General features: G+C 56.3%; 1 protein-coding gene across 1 annotated transcript in view; it reads right to left on the bottom strand.

Annotated features, from left to right (window-relative positions):
- EHD2 (EH domain containing 2) overlaps window positions 1–7,700 on the bottom strand; it is a 17,259-nt gene extending 9,559 nt beyond the window's left edge. The window contains exons 1-4 of the mRNA XM_040634428.1: window positions 7,574–7,700; window positions 5,112–5,575; window positions 4,323–4,420; window positions 8–310 (exon numbers count right to left, since the gene is read on the bottom strand). Coding sequence (XP_040490362.1) covers window positions 8–310; window positions 4,323–4,420; window positions 5,112–5,515 — 805 coding nt within the window. The 5' untranslated portion in view covers window positions 5,516–5,575; window positions 7,574–7,700. The remainder of the gene's footprint in view (window positions 1–7; window positions 311–4,322; window positions 4,421–5,111; window positions 5,576–7,573) is intronic.
- Window positions 7,701–9,959: the final 2,259 nt, after the last annotated feature.

The raw sequence follows: 9,959 nt of genomic DNA, 5'->3' as shown, positions 1-9,959 counted from the left end.
AAGAGGCGCCGGTTGTCAGGCACCAGGAGGGGCTGGGACCAGAAGGAGCCGATGTAGACACGCAGCACCTCGGGGGTGCCCACCACCTTGCCCAGCGCCCACATGAGCGCCCCGTAGACGCGCATCAGCTGCTGGGTCTCCACCATGTCCGCCTTGTTGAGCACCACGCGGATCTTGTCCTCGTGGCCGCGGAGGGCGCCGATGGCCTCGGAGAACTCGTCGGAGATCTCCAGCTTGTGCGCGTCGAACAGCAGGATGATGAGGTCCACGCGCTCCGCGAACCAGCGCAGCACCGCCGGGAAGTCGTAGCCTGGGGGTACGCAGTGGAAGCCCCACGAAGGGCAGAGGTCAGCCCCCCACCCTCCAGCCTTTCGCAAGCATCCATTCCTTTGGATGGAGAGAGGACTGTACAGACGTTCAGGTTGTTGACTTTCGAAACCCTTCTCTGTGCGAAACAGCCAAGGCCCCAAGAGTATCCCATGGCTCTGGCTCCCCCAGGCCCCAGAATTACCCCATCACTCTGGCCCCCGGCCCTCAGGCCATCTGGCTACAGAGGCCCATCACCCGCCCCCTTCTCATTCATTCCTTAGGCAGATATTAGTGGCGTACACGAGTCCGGATGTACAGGTTGTTAAAATACTGAAGTGCTTCTTAGCAGAGTCTCTAAGCATCTATGAACCCCCCCACCCCTGGATCTCCCAAGTGCCTCCATCACCCCAGCCCCTCCCTAGGACTTGAGGATCGCCCCACAATCCGGCAACTAAAGAGTTCACGCTGGCTCTGGCTTTCCTCTTGCCAAAGCAGATGGTAAATATTTTGAGTTTATTTAACAATATTTACAGAGCGTCTTCTGTGTGCCAGGCCCTATCCTGGGCACCCAGAAATACTGCAGAGAACTCAGAGACAAGTCTTGCCTTTCATGGAACACCTTTCTCAACAACTGGCTTCATTCATTCATTCCTTCCTCGTTCACTCATTCGTTCACACCCTTCGCTTTTGCTGTTCACTCATGCATTCAGCAAGCGATGCTTAGGAGAGCAGAGAGAGCTGCGGGAGGGGGCACGCCCTGGCTCGGTGGTCGGGAAGTCCCGGGTTTGAATCTCGCCTCTACCCCCCCTTAGCTATGTGACCTTAAGCAAGTAGGAAACCTCTCTGAACTTGTTTCCTTTTCTGTAAAACGGAGGTCATAATGGAATGGGACCTGGAGGGCTGTTGTGGAGAGTAAAAGAATATAAATAAGCTAATACATGATATACAATAAGAGCCTATCTATAAAGAGCCTAAAACACTGCCTGTTTAAAATGGGTGAGCTTGGGGTGCTTGGGTGGCACAGCGGTTAAGCGCCTGCCTTCGGCTCAGGGCGTGATCCCAGCGTTCTGGGTTCGAGCCCCGCATCAGGCTCCTTGGCTGGTAGCCTGCTTCTTCCTCTCCCACTCCCCCTGCTTGTGTTCCCTCTCTTGCTGGCTGTCTCTCTCTCTGTCAAATAAATAAAGAAAATCTTAAAAAAAAATAAAATAAAATGGGTGAGCTTAAGGCATGTAAACTGTACTGTTAAAACAGGGGCGGCTTGGGTGGTGCAGTCGGTTAAGCGCCCGACTCTTGGTTTCTCGGGCCTTGATCTCCGGGTCGTGGGATCGAGCCCCGCATCAGGCTCTGAGGTCAGTGTGGAGTCTGCTTGGGATTCTCATCCCTTCCCCGTCTGTCTGCCCCTCCCCCTGCTCTCTCTCTCCAAAAACAAATCAAATCTTAAAAAAAATAAACAGTTAAAACAAGAAAACACAATCTGGGACCACAGCAAGTGCTCCACAAGTATTCCTTGTGACACACGTGGGACGCAGCGGGGGCTCCTTCGGGAACTGTCCCCAGAGCAGTCCCTGTCCTGTTCTCATCCGGCTTACAGTCCACAAGTCCACTGAGGACACAGACCCATCCCCCTCAGTGGCCAGGCCGGGGTGGGGGAGCCCAGAGAGCTTTAGGAGCCCAGCGGGGGCACCTGACCCAGCCTGGGAGGGGTCAGGGAGGGCTTCTCAGAACGGGGGACACGGTGGGGACCTGGGGGACAAGGAGTTACCTGGCAGAACAGGGAGCCACCGCTGACTCACCTGCCATCACTGTTTGCTCTCCCTGAATCATCTAGTCGAATCCTCAAGTTTTTTTATGATCCCCATTTTCCAGATGAGGAAACTGAGGCACGGACAGTTTGAGGGATTGACTCAAGACGCACGGGTAGGAGCCCGCATGGGTCTCTATGCCCCACTGAAGAGCGGGGGCTGGGCACAACTTGCCAAGGAGGGAGCAGGCTCCTCGTGGCCCCTGGGGACTGGATGGGGTGCGGGAGGGGGACACACTTCCCTCCCCAACGACTACACACACACACACACACACACACACACACACACACAGAGGCCAGGATTTGGAAAGTGTGTCTCATGCGGGGCGGGAGGAAGGGAGGGAGGTTGAGTCAGCGTGGGAACGAGAGACGTGGCAGCGTCCCCGGGGCACATAGCTACGACACTCGCCAGGAACACAGCTGTCCGCACATCCACGGCGCCTACTGTGTGTCACCCAAAGTACTCCTCGGCTTGGATATTTAATGTGAGCCCTCCGTGCAACACACGGGGCTGCCGCTATCATGATTCTCCCTTGGCAGATGAGGAGACTGAGACAGGGACAGCGCAGCGCTCGCCCAAACCCGCGGCTTAACCACAGCAGAGCCTGGAGCGGGACGCACCCGAGGTGCCACCAGGCTACCGTCACACACAAGTGTGGACGCAGGTTTGAAACCCAGAGCCAGCCACGCGCCCCTCCAGGGCACGCATGTGTGCAACCACATCCAGACACAAGCCTAGCCGCAGGCTCCAAGATGCGGACTCCCAGACTCTCTCTCTCTATCTCTCTCGTGCGCGCACACACACAAACACACAACATCATATACAGAGATATACTCAGACACAGCCACACACAATCCAACAAAATTCCCTTAGTCCTATGCAGTCCTACACAGCCACACAGGTCACACACAGGGACAACCACAGGCACCCCGCCCCGACACACAGACACACAACCTCAGAGTCATACCAACATGACTCGGTCTCCCAGACACACACCAAGTCATCCACAGTTCCACACACACGTTCGGGCGCATTTCACAGCACAATTGCGCAGAGACGCAGTCATGCACAATCTCACAAAGTCCCCCACGGTCCCCAGAGCCCTTCGGAGCCACACAAAGCAACATCCAGCTACAATTAGAGGCACTGGCTCCCAGACACACGTGTGCGCGCGCGCGCGCGCGCGCACACACACACACACACACACACACACACACACACACATATCCACCCAGACAGACAGACTCTTCTCTTCCTCTACTCAATCTGCCAGGGAAGGAGACCCCTTTCTCTACTCTCTCCTCCTCCCCACAACCTTGGGCCCCCACCGGGCACCCCTCATGCTCTCCCCTCCGGCTCTCCCAGGCCCAGCCCCCCATGGCGCCCCTGGAGCTCTCAGCCCACGCTCCTGCCTCCCCCCTCGGGCTGGCAACTCGCCCTCCGATCGCTTTTGCAGCTGCCCCCTGCCTGTCTCCCAGGGGGACACGCGCCTGCTGGGCAGCGGCCAGGGACACCGTCACCCTCCACGCTCCCGCCCTGCCCAGCGGCCCAGCCTCCCGTCCCCTCTGCCCCACAACGCAGCCTCCTTTGCCCCAGTCCCGGGCCTCGACGCGGAGCCAGCGTGGGACAGAAACTGCGGGGTGGCTGGGGTGGGGGGGGCGGTGGCGCAGATGCTGAGCGGGCTGGGCAGGGGTGGGGGCCGGCTCCCCCGGAGGCCCCGCTGGAATTCACCCCCCGCCGCTCCCCCTGCACAGCTGTTTATAAATTCCAGGCCCAGCCTTGGCCCACGCCCAGATTCCCCCTCCCAACCCCTGCTCAGCCCCATCTACGGTCCAGAGGTGGAGCCAGGAGAATGCCCAGGGCCCAGGCCTCCCTGCTTGGCCTTTGCTTCCTCTCTGGGTCTCCTGTGTCTCCGTAAGGCTGCCCGCGCTCGGAATCTTGTCTCTAACTTCGTGAGTCTCCCTCTGTCTCTCTTGATCTCTCCCTCCGCACCCTCTAGACCAGCCCAGACACAGAGCTGCGGCGGCCTGCTCTCACGTGCTCATGCACACGCCTCCCCGGGCCCTCTACGTGCACAGACACGGGGCATCACAGCCTTCCACCGGCTCCCTTCTGCTGCCCGGCCAGCTCAGGGCCAGCTGTCACAGGCCCGAGTCCCAGCAGAGGCCCAGCCGCCTCCTCCCTCAGACCAAGCAGCCTGGCCCCACTCACCCCGGCTCACTCTCTGTTTGGCGCCTGACAGGATGCCCGGGGTGTCGATGATACTGATGCTCTCCAGGACCTGATTGGGGAGCTGGGCACACATGAACCTGAGGCAGAGGGAAAATCAGGGGTCAACACAGGGAGAGGCAGGAGGAGAGGACCCATAAGAAGGGAAACCAGGACCGCACAGACGGTGAATCAGGTACAGAGAAGGGAAGAATCCCGAAAGATCAGGACAGACAATAAGAACCATTAAAAAAAAAAAAAAATCCAGGGGCGCCTGGGTGGCACAGCAGTTAAGCATCTGCCTTCGGCTCAGGGCATGATCCCCGCGTTCTGGGATCGAGCCCCACATCAGGCTCCTCTGCTGGGAGCCTGCTTCTCCCTCTCCCACTCCCCCTGCCTGTTCCCTCTCTCGCTGGCTGTCTCTCTCTCTGTCAAATAAATAAATAAAATCTTAAAAAAAAAACAAAAACCCAGAGCTGACGTTTGCTGAGCACTTACTCTGTGCTACGTGCTGTGCTGAGCACTTTATACGGGAGTGGGGACTAGGGTCATCCCCATTTTCCAGATACGGATAAGAGAGGCACAGAGAGGTTAGGTCACTTGGCCAAGGCCGCCCAGGTAGAGAGGAGGTGGACCCAGGCAGGCTGGCTCCACTGGCTTCCCTGCGCCCCTCGAGGAGGCAGGAAGGGGGAGGAGCGGGAAGAGAGGAGGGAATTGGAGCGCAAAAGAAAGCAACACAGGCAGGGATGGGGGCCGGGGAGATGCACCCTGGCTCTCGACCGAGCCGCGTACCTGTTGAGGAAAGTGTTCCCGAAAGGGTTGAGTTTGCGGAAGGGCTTGTCTGGGTCAACCACAAGGGCGTTGCCCGGCACAGTGCCCTCGGTGTCCCCATGCATGACGGCCACGAAGCAGTCGGTGGTGGGCTCGGGCCCCACGCGGGAGCCCGGCACCTCCTGCTCCAACAGGTACTGGATGAAGCTCGTCTTGCCCGTGCTGTACTGGCCGGCCACCAGCACCATGGGCTTGCCGTCGAAGTCGGCATCCTCCAGGGCCGGCGAGTGGAAGGCGCCAAACCGGTAGTGCTCCTCGAGGGGCAGCAGCTTGGTGCGGTACAGCTCCTTGAGGGACGAGGTCACCGTGCGGATGGCCTCGGGCTGCTGGCCCCGCGCCCCGCCTCGCTTCAGCCAGCTGAACATGGTGGCCGCGCGCTGCGCACTGGGCTCGCCGAAGGAGGGAGATGTGCAGGGGAGAGCTGCCTGCAGGAGAGGGGGACAGGGTGTCGATGGGGGCCTGCCTGGCGGAGGAGAAGGAGGAGAAGCAAGGGAGCCGGAAGGCGGAATGGGTGGAGGAGGAGGGGCGAATGGGGAGAGGGGGAGCATCAGGGGGCACTGGAGGGCAGGAGGTGACGGGTTCCTGGAGGAAGAAGGTGATTATTCCAGCTGGAGGAAGAGAAAGAGATTAAAGGTGGGATGATTGAAGAAGCAGGGCTGATGGTGGGAGACCAAGGGATGACGGCCAAAGGGAAGGATGCGGAAGCTGCCTGGAAGAAATGTATCCCTTCATCCGTTCATTCTTTCCATTCTTCCTCCTCCCTCCCTCCCCTCGGCCATCTTTTCACACATTTTCACTGAAATCACCCCATGGGTCAGGAGCTATGGATCCAAAAACAGGCCTGAGACTGGCCCCTTTCCACTCAAAGCCCGCATGGAGGAGAGGACCTGGCACCAAGCAGCCAGTGATGCCTGGGAAATGCCAGGCAGTGGACCTGTGGGCACCAGATGGGGACATGGCGAACTGACCACGGGATCAGCAAACTCTGGCTGAGCCGACTTTTGAACTGCTCCCTTCCATGCACAACAGGGATACCGTGCAAGACAGGCAGAGAGGATGGTGGGTGTCAAGGCCCCGAGCTGTGAAGTGTGTGGAGGGGGTTGCTTGACACAGGAGGGGTGAGAAAGAAGGCTGAGGAGCGCCTGGGTGCACCCAGGTCATGAGGGGCCTCCGGTGATCACACGAATAATAACATTTATGATCACTACATGCCAGACACTGCTCTAACTCATTTAATCTTCCTAACAACGTGGTAAGGCAGGGTTATTATTGTCCCCACGTTTCTGACTCACAAAGGGGCTCACGAAGATAGCAATAACTTGCCCAAGATCACTTGGTTAGAAAGTGCTCAGTCTGGGACACCAGGCCACCTGACCTTGGAACCTGTGCTCTTATCTGAGTTAGGAAGAGAGAATTACCAACCCAGCAGCAACAAGCACCCCTAGCACCCAGACTGTGTTCTTTATAGTCCCTTACTATCTTTTCATTCTCTGTAGGATCTGTAGTGATGTCCAGTCATTTGTGTCTTTCTTTTTCTTTTTTTTCCTCGATCAGTCTAAGTAGAAGCTTATAATTTTACTGATCTTTTCACGGAACCAGGTTTTGCTCAGATTGGAGTCTCCAAATACGATTTTCCACCAAAAAACAAAAAAATAGGAATTCTTGGAGAAATGGCTGATTCCAGGGCTGGGGCAGGTGAAGCACAAACGAGCCTGATCAGGTAGTGGGAAGGCGCTCAAAGATGGGAGAGGCATGCCACAGGAACACAGGGACCAGCCTGAAGGAGCTCCTACTGGCCAAAGATGGGACGATTTGAGCATCAAAATTAACTGCAAATCAAAATGTTAAAATCCATAAAATCACAATGCTACTTAAAGGAAAACGAATAAATAAAAAGGAAAAGGAATAGAGGGGAAAGAGTGTCAGAGAGATAAAGGAGAGGCAGGAGCTGGGAACTGGGATGTTGGCAGAGGGAGGGGGCCCTGGGTGGTGTCCCAGGCAGGGAGGGGTCTGAGGGACATTTTGGGGTAGCTGGACAGGCCGTGGGGTTGGCGAAGTAGGAGAGGAGCTCTTGAGTGGGAAGAGGGATCAAATAGAACAGAGGTAGGTGAGGGCAGCAGAGGGAGACTTCAAGGAGGGGATCTCTTCTGGCTGAGAGGATGGGGAGACCATTTGGGAGTGGGGGAAACTGAGCACGACCAGAAGGAACGAGGAGGGCAGGGGGCACTGTTACAGACTGGAAGGAGCTGGAGGGAGTGCGGGAGACAAGGAGGTTTCCCGGAGCGGGGTGCTGGGGACACCGGGGTCACCGCTAAACATTGCGGGGGGTGGGGACTGAGGATCTTGGGGCGGCAGGGGAATAATCAGGCTCCTAGGCTCCACGGGCCGGGCGGAGGCGACAGCTGCGGTCTGGGACCACTCACCGATGGGGCGCGCAGGCGGCTGCACCGGGCAGGCTGGACGGGGGTCCCGCGGGGATCCGAGGCGCCCGCGGAGCGGCCTGTGCTCGAGGTCCCGTCCGGAGCCGTCTGAGTCGGGTGGGGCCCGGAGCGGGGAGGAGGGAAGGGAGGGGCGGGGGGGCGGGACCAGGCGCCCCCCCTCCCCAAAGCGGGAGCCCGGCCTCTGGCGCCCCCTGGTGGGGAGTGGCAGGGCGGCTTTTCGAGACGGGTGAGAGCGAGGCTTCCAATACCGGCTTCAGAATCCCTTCCACCTGGGACACAGGGCCACTCACTTCCCAATCTCTGTCTCTCCTCTTAACATGGGAATGCTAATATTAATACTATTATTTACAACAACAGCAACAGCAGCAGCAATAATAATATTTTAAAAACTTACCTGAGGTCATGAAATTCCTCTTCCCACCACCCATCCTGGCTCCTCTCTTGAGAACTCAGAATAAAAGCCAAAGCCCCCAGGGGGGGCCTGTAATGCCCTACCCGGATCTGCCGGTTCCCTCTGCCCTCCCCCCCCCCACTCTGCTCCAGCCACCCTGCAGGGCTTCTTTGCTGCTCCTCAAGCACACCAACAGCCCTCCAACCTCAGGGCCTTTGCACTTGCTGTTCGGTCCACCTAAACCGCTCTTCTCCCCGGGATCCCAACAACTCCCTCCCTCCCCTCATTCGTGTCTGCTCAAATGTCACCTCCTCAGAGAAGCCCTCCCTGATCTCCCTATTTAAGGCAGCCCCCACCATCTATCCATTATCACTGCTTTATTTTCCTCCACACTTCTGAATATTCGACATTTCTCTGCTTAAGTCCCTAGCAAGAACACAAGCCCTCTGCGGACAGGGATTTCCAACTGGGTGGTTTCCTGCCATGTCCCCAGGCTAGCACCGTGCCAGCCACTGCAAAAGGACTCAGTACATATTTGTTGAGTTAATCTTTCACGATTACTGAGCCCCTCCTCTGTGCAGGCACTGCTCTAAGCCCTTAGCTCATTAGCTAAGAGCATTCGCTCGTTGGGTTCTCAGAATGTCCCTGAGAAGTGGGTATCCTTATCCCCATTTCACAGATGAGATAAATGAGTCCCAGAGAAGTGCAATCAAAGAACACAGAGGCGTTGTTCAAGGGCTTAGCACTGCACCTGGCCCCCTAGCAGGTGCTTAAAAAACCTCGGGTCTCTCTCTTTTTTTTAAGATTTTATTTATTTGTTGGACAGAGAGAGAGACACAGCGAGAGAGGGAACACCAGCAGGGGGAGTGGGAGAAGGAGAAGCAGGCTCCCCGCTGAGCAGGGAGCCCCATGTGGGGCTCGATCCCAGCACCCTGGGATCATGACCTGAGCCGAAGGCAGATGCTTAATGACTGAGCCACCCAGGTACCCCAAACCTCGGGTCTTATAATCCAGGTCTGGAGCTGGTTTTTTTCTCTCAGATGGGAGTCAGAGCATACAAAGCCTCGAGTCAAATCCCAGCCCGGCTACTCGCTTGTGAGAGAACCTCAGGGAAGCGATTTTGCCTCTCTGAGCCTCAGTTTCCCCATCTGTCTTGCTACACAGGACCGCTTCCTTTGGGTCTTTGTTCAGATGGTGCCGCCTCTGTACGTCCTACCCTGACCCTCCCCCAACCCCTCACCACCCCGGTTCCTACTTCCTTTTCCTTCCTAGCACTTAACACCAGCAGCCAGAATAGAGATGTTCCTTATTTTTTCTTCTTTTTTGCGATTTTATTTTCATGTATTTCTTTTCAATGTGACTTATTTTTAATCTCTCCCTGCAGGAATGTCAACTCCTTGAGGGCAGGGGCTTGATCTTGGGTCTGTTTTGTTTACTGTTGTCACCCCAGTGCCTAGAACAGGGCCCAGTACCCAGCAGGCACTCAGTTAAATATTTAATTGGTTGAAAACAATAATGTACATAATGGGAGGGCGTCTGGGTGGCTCAGTCAGTTAAGCCTCTGCCTTCGGCTCAGGTCATGATCCCCGGGTCCTGGAATCGAGCCCTGTGTAGGGGGTCCTTACCCGGTGGGGAGTCTGCTTCTCCCTCTCCTTCTGCCCCTCCCCCTGCTTGTGCTCTCTCTCTGTCAGATAAATAAAACCTTAAAAAAAAAAAGATTGATTGGTTTATTTTATATATTTGCAGGGATGTTTGCACATCCCTGCAAATATACTAAAATGATTGAATTGTACACATTAAATGGGTGAATGGTATGGCTTCTGAAATATCTCAATAAAGCCAAATAGATCGATCGATAGACAGACAGATACAGTTGACTCTTGAACAATACGGGTTCATGGGTCCACGTAGAAGTGGATTGTGTTAGAGAAATACAGTACGCTATTGTAAATGTATTTTTTCTTATGATTTTTTTTT

Source organism: Ursus maritimus, unplaced genomic scaffold, assembly GCF_017311325.1.
Source record: "Ursus maritimus isolate PB19 unplaced genomic scaffold, ASM1731132v1 scaffold_19, whole genome shotgun sequence".
Classification (NCBI taxonomy): domain Eukaryota; kingdom Metazoa; phylum Chordata; class Mammalia; order Carnivora; family Ursidae; genus Ursus; species Ursus maritimus.
Note: the sequence above shows the minus strand (reverse complement) of the source record. Positions and strands in the feature narration are given on the sequence as shown.